Below are 21,274 nucleotides of genomic sequence, written 5' to 3'. Positions count from 1 at the left end.
CTATTTTAAGGTCAATTGATTTGCAATCTTAATTCCATCTGCAACTTTAATTTCCCTTTGCCATGTAACCTAATGTATTCACAGGTTCCCGGCATGAGAATGTAAACATCTTTGGAGGCCCATTATTCGGCCTACCACACCAAGACAGTATTCTTTTTCCATTTACTAACTTCAGTTTTCCAAAAACGCCTTAGTTCTCTTACAGTTTCTCAATACTAGGAAAAGAAACCATTGGCGAATAACAGTATAAGATTACTGGTAGCAACAATGTGTATTTCAGTTTTTGACCATAAGCTCTGAATCTATTGGAATGACCCTCATACCCAAAGAGAGATATGAATACAACAGAATGGCCACTGCCACATAACCGTCTGCTCCTGGATGCATGCAGCCTGAGATTCCTGACTCAGATCCTGGTAAACTGAAGCCATGGAATATGGAATCCAACTGTGGCTATCAGGATAAGTGATTCCTGCAATCCAAGCTAGCTAGAAAAAAGGGCTTTCTCATTACAATTTAAAAAAGTTAAACTCTTGCAAAATTACTCCAATAAACTTAGACTCGTTAATATTGTACAAGGCACTAGGTAATAAAGTTTACGGTCTTTTTAACATTAAAAGTGAAAAGTAAAATGGCTAAATTATAGTAGCCTAATCTTTTCATGCCATTACTGAGGATTGACATGTTGGTTGTTTTAACAGCTGTACAATGCTTAAGCTCTAAGGATTCTAAATCTCAAATAATAAAAAGAATAACACTTTGCATGAATGTTTTTATGAATATATCTCAGACATACTTTCTCACAGGCACTCTTGGTTAAAGATAATTATTATATTTCAATCAGGAGCCACAGAGTAAAATATTACAACGCTGGCTAAAGGTCCTATCCAATCTGAAGCTAAATATGAAGCAAAGTAAATGTTTCACATTTGAATCTACTGTCTGACTTCTGGGATAGAAAAAGTCCTGTATGGTGATTAGTATTTAAAACAGGCAAGTCCAATTATTGAATGCTAAAAGATAAATTATATGACAGCATATCAAGCTGACTCTACTATGGTTTCATGTCACACAAAGGTTATGAGAGGTATATCGTTTCTTCTGAGCCTTGTTTTTTAATGCACAGTAAGCAATGCCAATTATGAAAAGCAGGCATCTCTTGGGTTAACCAACACCCTCAATTTCTACCTCTGTTCACCTGCTGACCCCTCCCCTTGCTCCCACAACACAGCATCTACCGCAAGAGTGATACTGAGGGTTGTTTCTAGTACCTATGGCTCCCAGAGCATCTCTATGTTCTTGCCCAGCACTGCTCTTTAGCAACATTCAAATAGGCCAGCTCTAAGTAAGATCTGACTTAGGAATGGGATAAGGCAGTGTCCCAAAAGGAGTTTTGCTCACATAGCCCCTCAAAGAATTCCGAAAATCTATGCACATATTTTAAATAACATCTCAACATCCTTAACATAGTTAAGTTAAACACTTGAAAAAGGGACATCTTTCTGGCGCTCTATGGGTGGTATGCTTGCTTCATATACATATGCATCAGAACCTCAGGGTTGCAGATTTAGCTCATTCAATATACGGAAAATGTCTGCTACACAACATAATTGGCAAAGCCAATCCTCATTGACAAGCCAATCAACCCAATAAGACTTTCTGTCAAGACAACTCCTACATTGTTGTTCAATCAAATATAAAGATAGCCCTGGTGACAGCCATCTATCTTCTGGAAGCTAAAAGGAGCAGACAGAAAAGCACACCTCAGAGTCTTGTCACGAGCTCCTCACTTGGATGAATGGGGAGAATGAAAGGAGAACTGGCAGGCATCACGCATGTTCAGAGGGAAATTAGTTTCAAGCAGAGTTGGAAGATGAGGATCTGAAAATTAAAACCCTTGCAACATTCTATGCCCTGTGAAGTCTTGTGGGCCTAAGGGTATGTGCACAGTTTGGAGACTGCTGGGCAAAAGAACTGAAATTCCATTCCGAAAGTATCTAATATAATGCAAATATAAGGTGTTATTTTTAAACCAAAAGCCTCTCTGCATTTGAGGCATCCTAAGCCTTTGGAAAATTTTAAAACACGTATCGTGTTCTCTTCATCAGAATGGAGGGTCAACAAGAGATTATAATCTTGCTGGTGTAGCCAACCTAGTGTATAGTCTTGGATAAACAGTTCAGGGAGTCTCAGGAATTCGTTCTACAACTTCTCTGAGTGCTTTAGAACTTCATTGCTTTTGTTTTAAGCCTCTTCCTAATAATCTTTTAGCGTGTGTCTTAGTCACCTTTACCCTGAAATTCCTAGGTCCATCCATGAGTTCATTATTGGGCCTTATGCCCATGTTCTGTTCTCCAGGGGGGTTGAAGAGGGCCTTTTAGTGCCAGAAATAGAAGAACTTTCAAAATGATATACTAATAATAACCTGCACCTGTCAAGATTATCATATTGTACCAACAGAGGAGCTGCTTATGCAAACTACTGTAAATTTGTACATGGGAAGACAAAGAAGTGTGTACAGTCACCTTGGGAATGCACTTTGAAAATCTCTGTCTCCTAATATGTATGGGGTAAAGGTTGAAAGTAAATTATTGACAATGGGAAAAAAAAAAAACAGATGCAAAGAAGACAACTTTATTAGGTGCTTTCTCTCCCTTATGAGAAGGATTTGGTTCTTTCAGGTGAAGTTCCAAACCACTAGACAATACCCAGTTTCCTTCAGCTGCAACAAGTTCATCCCACGGTGGGTGCTCTGAAAAGCACCTTGAGGGCGAATGGGTCTCAGGCCATTCATGCTCAGGTCCGATGCTTTCTTAGTTGAAGATTCTTCCCGTGTCACCTCTTAGAAGCAGTTCGGTGTCCCCCTCCAAAGAGCCCACCACCTGGCTGCGCCCCACCTCCATTTGTCCCCCAGCTGCCAGGTAAGGGTACCCAGCTACCAGGTAACGGTGAGTGGTTCAGAAGGTGCTACTGCGGGGGCAGCCAGGCCTTCACACGCAATCACTGGGGAAGAGGCGAGGACACGGGTGGATGCTGGAGGCGCGCACGTGCGCAGGTGCTCACGCATACACACACACACACACACACACACGCACACACACACACAGGCACGGGGTGCGGGGCGAGCAGGGGGAGGGGACGGCCTTACCAGATCAATGAACGTCAGGAATTTCCAGCTCCCTCCGTAGGTCTGGTGCGAGGGCATTTCTATGGCCTTGTAGTTACACAGGATAGAGCAGTAGGACAGCAGGATTGCCATCCGCAGCACCTGGCAGGGGACAAGCGCCATGTTCGCCAGAGGCCTGGACGGGCTGGGCGGCGAGGACGGCGGGCGGGAGGGAGGCGCCGGGCGCGCGGGGGCGGGCGCCGTGGGAACCCGGGCGCGGGCGCGGGCGCGGGCGCGGGGTGGGGGCGGGACGGGGGCGGGGGCGGGGCGGGGCGAGGCAGGGGCGGGGGCTGGGCGCGCGCCCCCGGGGCCTGGCGCGGCCGCGAGCGCCCGGGTGACCTGTACTGGGTGGGCGCGGTTTGCGGACGCTCTCCACTGCCGGCCGCGGCCTGGCAGGCGGCGTGTCGTCATCTCTTTCGTCACCTTCGTCATTCTGCTCCTGCGTTCGCAGGGTCCCGGGACACCCGGCCAGGAGGCGCCCCCTAGGCATCCTGGGAGTGGGTGCGACCTCTGAGTGCTACGAGGGCTCGGGAAGTGCGCGCTGATCTCCAGGGGGAAGCGGGGCCTGTGGTTAGTGGGCGCCGGGCCAGGCGAGGGGGCGAGGAACCTGGACTGAAGGAGTGGACCCCAGTGTTCACAAATGTTCCCGCCCCGGAATCGCGGTGACGCTTCCTGGGGTAGTTGCAGTTGGCCGAGAGCTGGTGCCCCGTGCTGAGGGATCCGGTGGGGGTGTGAACGTGGGGTGTAAACTCCAGCACAGGCAGCCGCGAGTGACTTTCAGTATGTTGGGGCAATAAGGTTTTCAGTGTTGATAAACGACTGTCAATCACTAGGAAACTCTCTAAATTCTGCTTTTAATGGGTAGGCTACGCAGCACTTTTCCATGAGAGATTGATTAATGTCATATCAATATATAACATCAGCTAGAATATGAACTTTGGACAAGTGGTTTATAGATAAAAAGCTATAAAGAAAGGATTATCAAATAACTTTCTGCCATAGGATTGCATTCAGCTTTTAAAAAATTCCAATTTTGGATGTAAAACCCCTGCGTGTAATTTAATACTAATCTTCTGGTTGTTAAACTGGTTTTGCCCTGATTTTTTTTCTTACACTACACTACCAGGGTTAATGGAAGGAAAATAAATATAAACTGGAGTCCCTCCTGCCTTCCAGTAAATGTTGTCACACTGAAGTTGCATCAGTCTGTGGGCAACATTTTCATTTCAGCCAACCAGATGCAGGGTCGGATTATGAAAAGGCAACATAGGTATTTCCTGTGGATCCATTTAAAACAGGTGTCCTCTTCAAATAGTCTCTGAGTCAGAGGATGTGGAGGGAGGGCTGGTGGGGAGAAGCATAGTGCTAGAGGTAAAGTGAAAGTAGCAAGCCATGGATGTTTTCCTGAATGTTTCCAATCAAGCTCTAAACTAAAATGAAGAGACCCACTAGATTTTTTAAATTGGCATTACAATTATGCTAATAGAACTGATGTCAGAATAAGATTCTACTAGCATTAAAACGATGTATTATTGATGATTTTTGGTCAAATCTTAATGTAAAAGTTGGGTTTACTTTTTTTAATTGTGCATCCTTGGTACATGGTTATAAAACTGCCAAAAAATAAAAATAAAAAAGAGTAGATCTATTGAAGATCTACCTACCTTAATAATGTGTCTGGAGTTGGTTCCTGCCAGTAGGTTAGTGGTCTCACTGACTTCAAGAATGAAGCCGCAGACCTTGGTGGTAAGTGTTACAGCTCTTAAAGATGGCACAGACTCAGAGTGAGCGGTAGCAAGGTTTATTGTGAAGAGCAAAAGGACAAAGCTTCCACAGCATGGAAGGGGACCCAAGCGGGTTGCCGCTGCTGGCTGGGGTGGCCAGCTTTTATTCCCTTACTGTCCCCTCCCGTTTTCCGTTTCTGTCCTATGAGAGTGCCCTTTTTTCAGTCCTCCCCGCGATTGGCTACTTTTAAAATCCTGCTGATTGGTGCGTTTTACAGAGTGCTGATTAGTGTGTTTTACAGAGTGCTGATTGGTGCTTTTTACAGAGCGCTGATTGGTGCGTTTTACACTCCTCTTGCAAGACAGGCAAGTTCCCCAAGTCCCCACTTGACTCAGGAAGTCCAGCTGGCCTCACCTCTCAATAGAGCCTTAATAAAGTTTTATGAGTTAATGTGATATTTGCAAAGTTTAATATACCCTTCCTACTTTACATGTTAGACAATTATTAAGACTCCCCAACCCCATTGTTACAAAATGAAATAATATTTTAATAAAGCCATTTTTAATGGTCAGTGTTTTGTTTTGTTTTTGCTTTTGTTTTTTTGTGAGACAGAGTCTAGCTCTGTCACCCAGGCGGGAGTGCAGTGGCATGATCTCAGATCACTGCAACCTCTGCCTCCTGGGTTCAACTATTCTCCTGCCTCAGCCTCCCAAGTAGCTGGGACTACAGGTGCATGCCACCACACCTGGCTAATTTTTTTGTATTTTTAGTAGAGATGGGGTTTCACCATGTTGGCCAGGCTGGTCTTGAACTCCTGACTTCAAATGATCTGCCTGCCTCGGCCTCCCAAAGTGTTGGGATTACAGGTGTGAGTCACCGCGCCCGACCAGTTTCTTTTAAATAAATAACTATAACTCTAAGTATTTAGAACCTATTCTGCTGGGTTTGCTTTTGTTTTTGTCATGATTTGCCAACCATGATGAGATAGTTTTGTGCTTTAAAAAATGAAGCGTTTGTATAAACTTGACTCAAATACTATTTTATGAGAATGTCAGTTCACAATTTTTGGAACTTCTTGATAACTATTAACATGTCCAGACTTGCTTTCTCTGCTTTTCAGACCATATCTAACAAACTTAGTCATGTTTTACAGATACTTTTGTGGAAAATATTAATCTACACACAGATTGTGTTTTTACAGCATAAACAATACAATGGCTATTATTGCTTTTAAAACTTCATTAGGTAAGTTATTACTTTTTATCAACTATAATACATTATTCACTTCTAAGTATTCTTATGATGATTCCATATTTGATTTAGATAATACTGTTTTCTATGTATAGAAGAAATATTTGCATGTCTTTTTTTTTTTTTTTTTTTGTCTTTTTCATTCTACTACACAGTTAGTGAGACTGGAGGAGAAAAGCCTTATCCAGCTGAATTTCATGAATAGCAGTAAACATAAGAAACACCAAGGGAAGATTTCAAGAATCCGTTTTAGCTTCAAGCTATATTCTTTGATTGTTGTAATATTTCTTAGACTATATATGGGGCTGAAGATATCCTTTCTTAAGTACTTCTAATAATTGAGACAGACTGTTCATTCCTTTTTTTACTTTTGGAGGGGGGGTGTATTAGTCCATTTTCATACTGCTATGAAGAAATACCTGTGATTGGATAATTGAGAAAAAGAGTCTTAATGGACTCACAGTTCCACATGGCTGGGGAGGTTTCACCCTCGTAGCGGAAGGTAAAGGAAGAGCAAAGTCACATCTTACATGGTGGCAGGCAAAGGAGTGTGCAGGAAACTGCCCTTTATAAAACCATCAGATCTCGTGAGACTTATTCACTATCACAAGAACAGCACAGGAAAACCTGCCCCCATGATTCAATTACCTCCCACCAGGTCCCCCTCGACAATGCGTGGAGATTATGGGAGCTACAATTCAAGATGAAATTTGGGTGGGGACACAGCCAAACCATATCAGGGAGGATGTCTGTCTGACACACTGATGATAATACCTGTTAATTTGGGAAATGACTGGGACTCCTATGTCATCCTTAAATTGTATTCCAAGAAGCCAACTTTATATAACTGTTGGTCGTTGCTTAAAAGTTCAGGAGGAAGAATTGTGTTTATACATATCCTTACAGTATTCAATATTTACACATTTCCTTTGGTTCTGCATTTACACCAGATAAACATTTTCTAACAATATCAATATATTTGGAACAAATTTTTTCTTCCCATTTATCTGTACTTCAAGGGTGAAAGTTAGGACATGTGCCCCTCAGAGGCCTGGGCATGGAAAGAATCTTCAGTATTACAGAAAAGATACCTCTGAATCATTTCTATTCGTTATAAATGTAGCATATTTGTGATACTAAAATGGAAACGCTTTTTTTAAAAAAACATTTTCCCCACTCTCTCCACCCAGAGAAAACGATGAACATTTTAGCATATTCCTGCAAGTCTTTTACAATATAGATTTAGCTGATTTGTGACGTACTATATAACAACTTGCATCACAGAGATTTCTTCTGCCTCAAGTTTAACAGCAATTTTCTCCTATTTAAAACATTGTAAAAATCATGTTTAATGATTGCGTAGCACAACATCATATGGACATATATTTTGCTTAAACTTTTTTTCTTTTTGGATATTTATGTTCTTTTAAAGTTTTCACCACTAAATACACAGTAATGTCTATATTTTGAATTGAGAAAGCTACTTTTTAGGATTATATGGAACTCAAAACCAATTAAGAAACTACACTTCTAGAACCTACTGTGTGTTGTTCATGTGTGTTTATATGAACTGAGGTGACAAGGAGAGTTCTTTTACCCTGGAGGACAGTTGGGAAAGATTAAGAGAAAGAAGTATGTAAAAATTACTCTTTTTTTTCCTTACAACTGATGCTCATTACAGCTTTTTCAAATTGCCATAGACACAAAATGCAGTACCAATGCATTTAATTTAATTAGTCAGGTGTTTTTTGTGTTTGTTTTGGGGGTTGTTGTTTTTTTGTTTTGGATTTGGTTTGTTTGTTTGTCTTGTTTTTGCTATTAATCAGTAAAAGTTGTTCTTTACAGGCCAGATGAGCAGCAGCCACTAGTGGTTGTGTTGATGCTGCAAGTTTTCACTGATTTTAAAATGGACTGTATTTGCTACAGAGAACTCTGTAAGATTTCTAAACACCGAGGATTCTATGGAGGGTCATTGAAAAGTGTTAGAAAAATTAGTGTCTAGATGAGTCGTGAGTCATTGCATGATCTCATACAGATGTGAAACATCTCTGTCACTCTCTAGTACTAGAAGTGCATTTACCAGTGCTCCTCATCAAGCTTGGAATGCTCTCTCTTCGTTTGCATGTATCCAAACCCAAAACGTCCAGCAAGACTCAATTAAGTCCACTTCATCTGACAGTCCCTCTTTGAGACATATGTTGTAGCCACCCTGCTCTGAATAGTCCACCTGGATGGCTTACTGGTGATGCAAATCCTACATGCATTCATTATACTCATTATTTCCTCCTCAAAAACTGACCCACTGCAGTTAGAAAAGTCAGGACAGAGCCAGATGGCCTGGAGGTGCCAGTCTCTTAATGGTGCTAAAATGTCCCTGGAAGCTAGCAAGTTGAAAGTAATATACTTACCCGAATTCTTCTCAGGGAGACTACTGTATGATGTTAAAAGAAATGTTATCACAAGCTACTTGGTTGGATGGATGGTGGTGACTGGTGAGAGAGACTTTGTATAGCATTCTAGAGTGACAGTAAATGGTTATAAAATCTCCACCCCCAATGGGTGTACATTGCAGATGTAATTAGTCAAGATGACATAATGCTAGAGTAGGATGAGCCCCTTATGCAATTTGACTGGTGTCCTTATTAGAAGACAGAGATACACAGGGAAAATGCGATGTGAAGGCAGAGACAGAGATTGGAATGATGAGGAGCCCAGGAATCCCAAGGACTGCTGCTGTCATTCGAGTAATTGCACAGGTTTTGTTTTACTCAGTGAAGTATTTAGGAGTTGGAGCAGAGCTAAATTGCTCTGAGTAGTGGAGAAGAGGTGCATCACTACCAGAGGATCTTCCTTCTCCAATCCTTCTAGATCCTTCTAGAATAGAAGCCTTCAGCCTCTATTCTAAGTAAGTGTTGAATATTTAAAGGATATAATAGTCAAATTCTTTAAAGATCAGGCATGTATCATAAGTAAATCTAGAGGTAAGGTAATAGGGCATGATTGAGTCTCTGAAAAAGTGGAGCAAATGCCGTTTACTCTTTAGTAAATACATTTCCGTTCAAATATTTTAAAATCGTGTCAGCCAAAAATTAAAATTAAAAAATGCCCACCTTTGTGCTAGTCAGCTCATGGTGGACTGCAGTTGGGATTTCTGGATTATTTTTTGAAAGAGTGCCTTGTGAATGTCTTACCCACAGTGTCTGCAGGACCCTGGCAGGCCCAGTTTGGAATCCTACTCAAGCCCTCCTCCTTATCTGTAAGAGTTAAGGCTACTTTGGCTGAAATTGACAACTCTGTTTCTTAAAGCAGGGTGGAGGAAAACATGAAGATGAGTCAAAAGGGGCATGTACACTGACCCTTAAGAAAGGTTTGCAGAAGATACTGTCACACAACACTTCTACCTTCACTTCTTGGGCCCACATTTATCCATGTGGCCACAGCTGGGAAAAGCAGCCTCCTTTCTGGGTGGAAATGTGCCAGCCAGAAATCAGAACTCCATTAGCATGGAAATGAGATGTCGTGGATGAATTGTGTCCCCCAACAAGATATGTTGAAGTTCTAACCCCCAGTACCTCAGAATGTGGCATTATTTGGAAACAGGGATATTGCAGATATAATTAGTCAAGATGACATCATACTGGAGTAAGGTGAGTCCCTTATCTAATATGACTGGTGTCTTTATAAAGAAACAGAAAAGGCCAGGTGCGATAGTTCACACCTGTAATCCCAGCACTTTGTGGGGCTGAGATGGGTGGGGATTGCCTGATCTCAGGAGTTGGAGACCAGCCTGGGCAACGTGACAAAACCCCATCTCTGCAAAAAATACCAAAATTAAGTGAGTGTGGTGGCACCTGCCTGCAGTCCCAGCTACTTGGGACTGAAGCGGGAGTCCTGAAGTCAGAGGATTGCTTGAGCCCAGAAGGTGGAAGCTGCAGTGAATTGGTTTTGTACCACTGCACTCTAGACTGGGTGACAAAATGAGACTCTGTTGAAAGAAGAAGAAAGAGACAGACAGAGAGAGAGAGAGAAAAGGAAGAAGGAGAAGGAGAAGAGGAAGAGAAAGAGGAAGAAGAAGAAAAGAAGAAGAAGAAGAAGGAGGAGGAGGAGGAGGAGGAAGGAAAGAAAGAAAAGAAGGAAGGAAGGAAGGAAGGAAGGAAGGAAGGAAAGAAAAGAAAGAAAGAAAGAAAGAAAGAAAGAAAGAAAGAAAGAAAGAAAGAAAGAGAAAGAAAGAAGAAGAGGGGAGGAACAGAAAAGAAAGAAAAGAAAAAAGAAAAGAAAGAGAAAAAAGAAAAGAAGACAGAAACACACGGGAGAAACATCAAGGACTGCCAGCTGTCAGTAGGAACAAGGAGAGAGGCATGGAACAGATTCTCCCGCACAGCCCCCACAAGTAACTAACCCCGCTGAAACTTTGATTTCAGAGGTATATCCTCCAGAACTGAGAGACAATATGTTTCTGTCACTTCAGCCACCCAGTTTGTGGTACTTTGTTGTGGCAGCCCAAGCAGACTAATGCAAGAGAGAAAGTAGATATTGGGAGACCACTAACAGTTGTTACCACAGTTTCCCATCAATAGTATAATTCCAGTAATTTGTTCTCTGAAACGTTCCTCCAATTTGAACCTTCATGTCTATTTTTCCTGCTGTTGCCCTATTGAGTAAGCTCTGTAAGTGGTCTTACTGCCTCCATGTTTGCATCTCCATGTCACCCTTATCACTACCACTAGGATTATCTTCCTGAAAATATAGATCAGATTAGATTACTTCTCTCGTAAAAACTTGTCAGTGATTTCTCATGACCTGCAGGAAATCTCACTCCCTTAGCATGGCATTCAACATCTTCTGTGGTTTGGCTGACCTTAACCCCGTTTTTGAACTTCTGTAACTGCATCTTTCTAAATAATTATGTATTCCGTTATTATAGGAATACATATTTTCTCCCAAAACTCAGCATTTACTTTTACTTTTCCACACCCCTCAAGCAGTAATGATTCATATTACCTTCTCCATCTGCTGAAATTCTACTCATCTTCCAAGGGCCAGCTCTGGTTGAAATTCTATAATAATGCCTATATTTGCATAGTACTCTGCCATCTAGAAAGCACTTTCACATTATACTAAATGCAGTCATGGCATCTTCTCAAGATATCTATGGCATCTCAACCCTCGGGCATCCTGCACAATGACCATGCCCCATATAATAGGAATTGCCCTGGGATGCTCTTCACATCCAAGTAGCCAATCCACAGTTGAGGCAGTTATCAGCAGGCATTCCCTCTCTTGTGTAAGATGGAAAGCTTATTTCCCAATAGTTTGAGATACGTGAAGCAGCTAATTAAACTATCCTCTTTGTACCCAGACTCTGCCCATAGAAGGCAAGGCTTTGGGGAAATTGATAGCCTCTGCACAAAGCAGTATTACAGAAATGTGGAATGCAAGGATGATAGGATGGGTTGATACTTCTTACCATATTAAGTAACTTTTTCCCTTGAATTAAAGGCAGCTAAAATGCCTGCAGTCCATTTATTGGGCCCCTGTGTTAGTCATCCACAGAGCTAGTTGAAAGTCAGTTTTAGAAACTAGCATAATAAACAACCAGCACAAAAGAGGAGTGCAACAAAATTAAACTAAGCACCATTATTTTGTTTTCAAGAGACATGGGATTTGCCATGAGAGATGTCAGCACCAAGCTGCCCTGCCAAGTGCCAAAAGCCAGTTTAAATTATCTGTGACGCTAGCCAACTGAGAGCCCAGAGAACTCCAGCTTCCCTCGCCCGAGGTAAGACCTTAGCAGGCCTGTCAGAACCAAAGCTTGTTCTGACACCTTGTTCCCCCAGGAGCTGAGCATCCAGTTTCCATTCCCCTCAAAACTTCACCTGTCAAAAAAAGCAGATGAATGGCTCACATCACTGATGTCTAGGCTCTGGCTGTAGAAGATGATCAGACCCATGAGGACGTTTTGGAAGATTACCTGGAATACAATGAGGTGGCTGGGCCAAGCCATGATTCTGAGTCAGGTCGGAATCTGCTGGAAGGACTGCTGAGAAATATTTTACTAGTGTAGTCCTTTTCTTTCTGTTTTTGGAATTCACTGTGCATATCATGGCTGGAGGTGCAGTTGCCATCTTGTAAGCGTGAGAGAAAGAACAGAGAATTTCATAGATATTTGCCCTGATATCAATAACCTGCTGAACCAAGTGGGCAGTTACCTCCTTCCAGACTTCTTGCGATTTAAGAAAAACAACCCCCTATTTGTTTAAGCCAATGGAGTACAGTATTCTCTTATGTGCAGCAAAATGGTGGTACAAAGAGATATGTGGGGTTATTTCCTGGTATCCTTTTTTTTTTTTTTAATGAGACGCAGTCTCGCTCTGTTGCCAGGCTGGAGTGCAGTGGCGTGATCTTGGCTCACTGCAACTGCCACCTTACGGGTTCAAGCAATTCTTCTGCGTCAGCTTCCTGAGTAGCTGGGACTACAGGTGCCCACCACCACACCCGGCTAATTTTTGTACTTTCAGTAGTGACAGAGTTTCACCATGTTGGCCAGGGTGGTCTCAATCTCTTGACCTTGTGATCTGCCCACCTCGGCCTCCCAAAGTGCTGGGATTACAGGCATGATTCACTGAACCCTGGCCTTTTTTTTTTTTTTTTTTTGTGAGATGGAGTCTGGCTCTGTTGCCCAGGCTGGAGTACAATGGTGCAATCTCAGCTCACTGCAACCTCTGCCTCCTGGGCTCAAGCAATTCTCCTGCCTCACCCTCTTGAGTAGCTGGGATTACAGGCATGCACCACCGCGCCAAGCTAATTTTTGTATTTTTAGTAAAGATGGGGTTTCCCCATGTTGCCCAGGCTGGTCTTGAACTCCTGACCTCAAGTGATCCACTTGCTTCGGCCTCCCAAAGTGCTGGGATTACAGGTGCGAGACACCATGCCCGGCCTTTATGATTATCCTTTTAAAAAGTACTGAACTGACTGGGTGTGGTGACTCATGCCTGTAATCCCAGCACTTTGGGAGGCCAACGTGGGTGGATCACTTGAGGTCAGGAGTTCGAGACCAGCCTGGCCAACATGGTGAAACCTCATTCCTACTAAAAATACAAAAAATTAGCTGGGCATACTGACACGTACCTATAATCCCAGATCCCAGCTACTTGGGAGGCTGAGGAGAATCGCTTGAAACCAAGAGGCAGATGTTGCAGTGAGCTGAGATCACACCACTGCACTCCAGTCTGGGTGACAGAGCCAATCTCTGTCTCAAAAAATAAATAAAATAAAATAAAAAATGCTGAATTATAAGATAGTGGGCTAGTCCTAAGGAGACCAGGATTCAAATTTTATGCATTTTTTAAAAAATAACAAACACGCATCTAATACTATGGGTCAGGCTCTGAGCTTTACGCTTTACAAATTTTAACTCATTTTATCCTCCTTGAGGATGGTTACTATTATCTCCATTTTACAAAAGAGGAAATGGAAGAACAGAGTAAATTAGATAAACTGCCCAAAGTCACACAACCTGTCAATGGCAGAGCTAAGATAGGAAACCCATGCATTTTGGTTCTTAAACATTACACCGAGCTGCTTGATAGGTAGTCAGTGCATATCCTATTCTAGGTTCTGATTCACATTCATATTGGGCAGAAACAATGCCTGTATTTCAGCATCTCTGTAGACATAATTGTCTGATTCATAAGGATGAGAAAATTCTAGATAATAATTCCAAGAGTCACACATCATTTCATCATTTTTGTAGACTTTCCATGTATTGACAAGCTTTTTGTTATCATTTGGCAATGCCATTTTATTTTATGATATCTGAGCCATCTGGTGTTACCTTTCTTCTTGAAATGAATGCTTCATCAAATTCCTGTGTATGCTCCATTTCCCCATTATTTCTTTCACATAAATTACATTCCATCATTACATTCATCCAACAATTATATTCATTTTCATTTATTTGCTGGAATTTTAAGCAAATTTTAATTTGCCGGATGTCCCTTTAAGTTTTACTTAAATTGACGAATTACATTTTTTCAAAATCCTCTTTCTTTCTACCTTAATATATGTCAGAGGCCAGACATCTTTATATTGATAGATGCAGAATGACAGAATCTTCTATGGAGAAAAACTTAGAGATCATCTAGCTCAGGTCTTTCATTTTATAAATGATGAAACTGAGGCTCAGAAGAGTTAAATTTCTTTCCTAATGTCACAGTCAGTTGGTAGTGATGACAGCAGGAGGGGGGCCAGAAGCAGGCAGGGTCTGCCCTCCTGGGTGCCGCTGCAGCTGCCCGACCTGCAGCTGCAGACCTGGGTGTCCCACTCCATCCACGGAGCAGGCAGGAGCCGGGGACAAGTTGGAGACCTGCCCCTTCCGAGTTGGTGGGGCAGGAGCTCGCTGGGTGCAGCTGTGGCTGCCCTCCCAGGTGCAGGACCTAGGCGTCTCTGCAGCCTGCATCCCCAGGAGCCTGGAAAAGCCCCACCCATTCAATTTCTGCTGGCTCTGGGGTGTCCACTCCCACTGCCTGGCCTCTCTCCTCTCCTTGTGCTCACTGTAATCTCAGAGCGGGGTTGGGACCGAGCCCCAGGACCATGAATGGCAGGGGAGACAGATTCCTGAGCGGAAGTGGATGGGTCCCCAGTAAGGCCCCACCTTCAAGCCAAGGAGGGCCTGAAGGCTGAGAGCCAGGCTTCCAGTCCTGCAGACTGGAGTAGGGACTTGTGGTGCCTCCTCCAGGCCCGCCCATGGCCACCCATGGACCAATCAGCATGCACTTACTCCCCTCTGAGGTCCATAAAAGCCCTAGCTCAGCAAGAGCAGGGCAGAGGGCAGAGGATGAAGACAGGGTGGGAGAATCAGCAGCATAGAGGAGCTACCCTCTCAGGGCCTCCTCTCTGCTGAGAGCTGAACATTCCACAAGATGACCTGTCTACAGAGAGGAACTGCCCACTGTGGGTTTCCTCCGAGCTGTTGTAACACTCAATAAAGCTTCTCGTCATCTTGTTCACCTTCCACTTATCTGGTACCTCATTCTTCCCAGATGCAGGACAAGAACTCAGGCAAAGGCTCCACTGGCCACAGAGATTTGTGGCCAGAAAAACAACACCCCAAAGATCCTGCAGCAGTAGCAGAGCTGGGTCTAAAACTTTTATTAGGGTAGCTTTTCTTTTTGTTTGAAATAATAAGCTATTTGTAGAGCAGTTTTAGGTTTACAGAAAAATTGAGCAAAAAGTAGAGTTCCCATATTCCCGTATACTCCATCCCCACCAACTGCCCCACCTTGCATAGTTTACCCTAATATCAATTCGTTGCATTAGTATGGTACATTTATTATAACCAATGAACCATATTGAATTATCATCACTAACTAAAGTCCATAGTTTACATTAGAGTTCACTGTTTGTGTTGTATAGTTCTAAGGGTTTGGACAAATATGTAATGTCATATATTTACTATTAGAGTATGATACAGAATGCCCTAAAAGTCCCCTATGTTCTGCATCCCTCCCTCCCTTTCCCTGGGACCCTGGAAACCACTGATCTTATTACTGTCCTATTGTGTTGTCTTTTCCAGGTGTCATATAGTTGGAACCATATTGTATATAGCCTTTTCCTACTAGCTTCTTTCACTTAGCAACATTTAATAGGTTCCTGCATTTAAGGTTCCTGCATGTCTCTTTATGGCTTGATAATTAACTAATTAGTTTTCATAGTTGAGTTAAACTCCATTCTATGGATGTATCACAGTGTCTTTATACCTTCACTTAAGAATATCTTGGTTGTTTCCAAGTCTTGGTGCTTATTAATAAATATTTATTTGCAGGTTTTTGTGTGAACATAAACTTTCAATTCATTTGGATAAACACCAGGGAACACAATTGCCAGATCATATGGTAAGATTATTTTCAGTGTTGTAAGAAACTGCCAAACTATCTTCCAAAGTGGCTGTACTATTTTGGATTCCCATGAGAAAAAAATGAGAGTTCCTATATCTCCACATCCTTATCAGCATTTGGTGTTGTCAATGTTGCATTTTAGCTGCTGTAATTAGTATATAGTAGTATCTCATTGTTATTTTAATTTGAAATTCCCTGCTGAGATATAATGTAGAGTACCTTGTATGCTTATTTGCCATCTGAATGCCTTTTTTGGTGAGGTGTCTGTTCAGATCTTTTGCCTATTTTAAACTTGGGTTCGCTTTCTTACTGTTATTTTAAGAGTTTGTTGTATATTTTCTATATGAATTCTTCAACAGCTATGTTTTGCAAATATTTTCTCCCAGTCTATGGCTTGCTTATAATTTTCTTGACAGTGTCTTTTGCAGAGCAGAAGTGTTAAGTTTTAAGGAAGTCTCACTTAAAATTTTTTTTCATGGATCATGCATTTGGTGTCTTATCTAAAAACTCATTTTCAAACCCAAGGTCACCTTGATTTTCTCACTTTGACGTTGTTATCTTCTAGAAGCTTTATAGTTTTTCATTTTAAATTTATGTCTATGATTCATTTTGAGTTAATTTTTGTGAAGGTGTAAGGTCTGTGTCCAGATTAATTTTTGTTACCACATGGGTGTCCAGCTGTTCCAGCATCATTTGTTCAAAAGACTATTTTTGCTCCATTATATTGCCTCTGCTTCTTTGTCGAAGGTCAGTTGACTATATTTATGTTGATTTATTGGCTCTCTGTTCTGTGATATTAATGTATTTATTTTTTTCTCTAATACTACAGCTGTTTTAAGGACTATATAGTACATTTTGAAATCAAGTAGTATCGGTCCTCCAACTTTTGTTTGTGTTAGCTTTCTGGTTCTTTTGCCTTTTCATATCAACTTTTGAAATAGCTTTCCAAAATAACTTGCTGATATTTAACTGGGATTGCATTGAATCTATATGCACAATAGAAAGAACTGACATTTTAACAATACCGAGTCTTCTTACCCATAAGCATGAATATCTCACAATTTATTTAGATCTCTGATTTCTTTTATCAGAATTTTGTAGTTTTCCTCATGTAGATTTTATGCATATTTTATTAGACTTGTACCTAAATATCTCATTTCTTTGGTGCTAATGTAAATGGTGTTTTGTTTTTCCTTTCCAATTCCAATTGTTTGTTGATGTTTTATAGAAAAAATAGACTTTTGTCTATTAATCTTTTATCCTGTAGTTTTTTTAATCATTCATAAGTTCCAGAAGATTTTTGGTTTGTTCTTTGGGATTTTCTATGTACACAATCATGATACCTGTGAACAAAAACAGCTTTATTTCTTCCTTCCTGATCTGTATACCTTTTATTTCCTTTTTTACCTTATTGAATTAGCTAGGACTTCCAGTACAATGTAGAATAGGAGTGGTGGGAGGGGACATTATTGTCATATTCTTGATCTTAGGGAGAGTATTTAGTTACTCACCATTAAGTATGATGTTTGCTGTATGTTTTTTAAAGCTATTCTTTGTCAAATTGAAGACATTCCCCTCTATTCCCAGTTTGCTAAGTCTTTATTATGAATGAGTGTTGGATTTTGTGAAATGCTTTTTTTGCATCTATTTATATAATTATATGATTTCTCTTCTTGTACCTATTGATGTGATAGATTACATTAATTGATTTTTTAATATTGAAGAAGCATGGCACACCTCAAATAAATCACACTTGATCATGTTGTATAATTCTTTTTCTACATTGTTGGGTTCAATTTGCTAATAATTTGTTGAGGAATGTTGCTTGTATTCATGAGAGATATTGCTCTGTAGTTTTTTTTTTTTCCCCTTGTAATGTCTTTTTCTGTTTTGGTATCACAGTAATATTGCCCTGATAGAATGAGTTAAGAAGTAGTCTCTCTGCATCTATTTTATGGAAGAGGTTGTATAGAATTTGTGTCATTAATTCCTTAAATGTTTCATAGGATGTACTAGTGATTCCTCCTGGCCTGGTTCCCCCTGTTTTAGAAGATATTAATTATTTATTCAATTTCTTTAATAGATATAGGCCTCTTTAAATTGTCTATTCTGGTTGTGTGAATTTTGATACTGTGTCTTTCAAGGAGTTTGTTTATTTCATCTGGGTTATCACATTTGTGGGCATAGAGTTGTTAATAATATTCCTTTATTATTTTAATGTCTATGGGATCAGTAGTGATGACTTCTCTCTCATTTGTGATATTAGTAACTTGTGTCTTCTCTCTTTTTTCTTGACTAGTGGGACTACAGACTTACCAAATCTATTGTCTTGTGAAAGAACTAGCTTTTGGTTTGCTGATTTTCTTTATTGTTTTCCATTTCATTGATTTCTACTCTAATTTTTATTATTTCTTCTGCTTACTTAGTATTTAATTTGGTCTTCTTTTTCTAATTTTCTAATTTGAGAGCTTAGATTACTGACTGATTTTAAGTGTCTCTTCTTCCCTAAATATGTATTTAATACCATAAATGTCCCCCTAAGCACTGCTTTCCCTACATTCCATAAATTTGGATAAGTTGTACTTTCATTTTTTATTTAGTTCAAAATATTTTTCAGTTTCTCTTGTGACTTCTTCTTTGACCCATTTGTTGTTTAGAATGTGTTGTTTACAAAAACTATAAAAACTCTAGAAGAAAATCTGCGCAATACTATTCAGGACATAGGCACAGACAAAGATTTCATGACAAAAACACCAAAAGCCTTTGCAACGAAAGCAAAAATTGTCAAATGGGATCTAATTAAACTACAGAACTTCTGCACAGCAAAAGAAATTATCATCAGAGAGAACAGACAACCTACAGCATGGGAGAAAAATTTTGCCATCTATCCATCTGACAAAGGTCTAATTTCCAGAGTCTACAAGGAACTTACACAAATTTACAAAAAGAAAAAAACATTAAAAAGTGGGCAAAGGACATAAGCAGACACTTCTCAAAAGAAGACATTCATGCAGCCAGCAAACATATGAAGAAAAGCTCAACATCACTGATCATTAGAGAAATGCACACTGGGTGCAGTGTCTCTCACCTGTAATCCCAGCACTTTGGAAGGCCAAGGCAGGCAGATCACTTGAGATCAGGAGTTTAAGACTAGCCTGGCAAACATGGCAAAACCCTGTGTCTACTGAAAATTACCTGGGCATGGTGGTACATGCTTATAATCCTAGCTACTTGGGAGGCGGAAGCAGGAGGATCACTTGAACCCGGGAGGCAGAGGTTACAGTGAACTGAGATCATGCCAATGCACTCCTGTCTCCAGTGACAGAATGAGACTTGGTCTTAAAAAGAGAGAGAGAAAGAGAGAGAGAGAGAGATGCAAATCAAAACTACAATGAGATACCATCTCATGCCAGTCAGAATGGCGATTATTAAAAAGTCGAGAAACAACAGATGCTAGCAAGGTTGTGGAAGAAAAGGAATGCTTTTACACTGTTGGTGGGAATGTGAATGTTCAATCATTGTGGAAGTGTGACAATTCCTCAAAGATCTAGAAGCAGAAATATCATTTGACCCAGCAATCCCATTATTGGGTATATACCCAAAGGATTATAAATCATTCTATTATAAAGATACGTGCATGCATATGTTCATTGCAGCACTATTCACAATGGCAAAGACACAAAATCAACCTAAATGTCCATCAATGATAGACTAGATAAAGAAAATGTGGTACATATACATTATGGAATACTGTGCAGCCATAAAAAGGAATGAGATCACATCCTTTGCAGGGACACGGATGAAGTTGGGAGCCGTTATCCTCAACAAACTAACACAGGAACAGAAAACCAAACACCGTATGTTCTCACTTATAAGTGGGAGCGTAACGATGAGAATACGTGAACACATGGGGAGAAACAACACACGTGGGAGCTTGTTGAGGGGGCAGGGAGAGGGAAAGTATCAGGAAGACCAGCTAATGGATGCTGGGCTTAATACCTAGGTGAGGGGTTGATCTGCGCAGCAAATCATAATGGCACATGTTTACCTGTGTAACAAACCTGTACATCCTGCACATGTACCCTGGAACTTAAACATTGATGAAAAAAATTACAAAAATAAAAAGAAAGAAGTGTGTTGTTTAATCTCCAAATATTTTGCGATTTTCCTAGCTATTTTTCTGTTATCAATTTCTAGTTTAATTCCACTGTGGTCTCAGAACATACTTCATATGAGTTCTATTCTTTTAAATTTGTTAAGGGGTGTTTTATAATCCAGAATTTGTTCTATCTTGGTGACTGTTCTGTATAAGCTTAAGAAGAATATATATTCTGCTGTTGTTGGAAGAAGTATTCTATAAATGTCAATAAGATCTAGGTGATTGATGGTGCTGTTTGGTTCAATTATGTCATTACTTTTTTCCTGCCTACTGGATCTGTCAATTAGTGATAGAAGGTTGTTGACTTCCCCAACTAAAATAGTGGATTTATTTGTTACTCCTAGAAATTCTGTAAATTTTTACCTCATGTATTTTAATGCTTTTTTGTTAGGTGCCTGTACATTAAGGGCTGTTATGTCTTCTTGGAGAATTGACCCCTTTACCATTATGTAGTACACCTCCTTATTCCTGATCATTTGTATGGTTCTGAAGTCTGCTTTGTCAAGATTAATATAGCTACTTCAGCTTCCTCTTGATTAGTGTTAGCACGGTATATCTTTCTCTATTCCTTCATATTAATTTATCTGTATCATTATGTCTAAAGTGGGTTTCTCGTATACAATATATTGTTGGTTCTTGTTTTTTTATCTACTCTGACAGTCTCTGTCTTTTAATTAATATATTTAGACTATGTTTAAAGTGATTATTTATATAGTTGGATTGATATCTGTCTTATTTGTGAATAGTATCTATTCATTGCCATTGTGCTTTGTTCCTTTTGTTTTTGTTTTCCACTGTTTTTCTGACTTTCTAACTTTGATTGAGCATTTTATGTTATGCCATTTTTTCTCATCTCTTACCATATCAACTATACTTATTTTTAAAATTTTTGTCAGAGGTTGTCCTAGAGTTTGAAATACTCACAAATAATCCAATTCTACTTTTAAGTAACACTATATCACTTCAAAGGTAGTGGAAGTACCTTATCCTTGAGTGTTTCAATTTTTTACTTTCATCCCTTGTAACATTTCTGTCAGCCAGGCACGGTGGCTCATGCCTGTAATCCCAGCACTTTGG

General features: G+C 40.5%; 1 protein-coding gene and 1 long non-coding RNA gene across 29 annotated transcripts in view; one reads left to right on the top strand and one right to left on the bottom strand.

Annotated features, from left to right (window-relative positions):
• AIG1 (androgen induced 1) overlaps positions 1-3,781 on the bottom strand; it is a 321,750-nt gene extending 317,969 nt beyond the window's left edge. For 15 of the 26 annotated variants that reach the window (XM_063632007.1, XM_063632027.1, XM_063632038.1 and 12 more), the window contains exon 1: positions 3,149-3,408. In XM_063632007.1, coding sequence (XP_063488077.1) covers positions 3,149-3,289 — 141 coding nt within the window. In that variant the 5' untranslated portion in view covers positions 3,290-3,408. Of the gene's footprint in view, positions 1-2,618; positions 3,004-3,148; positions 3,412-3,505 lie in introns of those variants that run through there. The other 11 variants (XM_055265907.2, XM_055265953.2, XM_055265935.2 and 8 more) reach the window with 8 other exon arrangements.
• Positions 3,782-6,185: 2,404 nt separating this feature from the next.
• LOC129474519 (uncharacterized) lies at positions 6,186-20,835 on the top strand. 3 transcript variants are annotated; one of them, XR_010119024.1, is made up of 3 exons: positions 6,186-11,921; positions 15,966-16,035; positions 18,696-20,827. It is a non-coding gene; the product is annotated as an uncharacterized lncRNA (long non-coding RNA). The 3 variants fall into 3 exon arrangements; XR_010119022.1 differs by having other exon boundaries at positions 6,187-11,921; positions 18,338-20,827; XR_010119023.1 differs by having other exon boundaries at positions 6,190-10,809; positions 11,798-11,921; positions 15,966-20,835.
• Positions 20,836-21,274: the final 439 nt, after the last annotated feature.

The sequence above is a fragment of the Symphalangus syndactylus genome, chromosome 2, assembly GCF_028878055.3.
Source record: "Symphalangus syndactylus isolate Jambi chromosome 2, NHGRI_mSymSyn1-v2.1_pri, whole genome shotgun sequence".
Taxonomy (NCBI): Eukaryota; Metazoa; Chordata; class Mammalia; order Primates; family Hylobatidae; genus Symphalangus; species Symphalangus syndactylus.
This window is presented reverse-complemented; position numbering and strand designations above follow the sequence as displayed.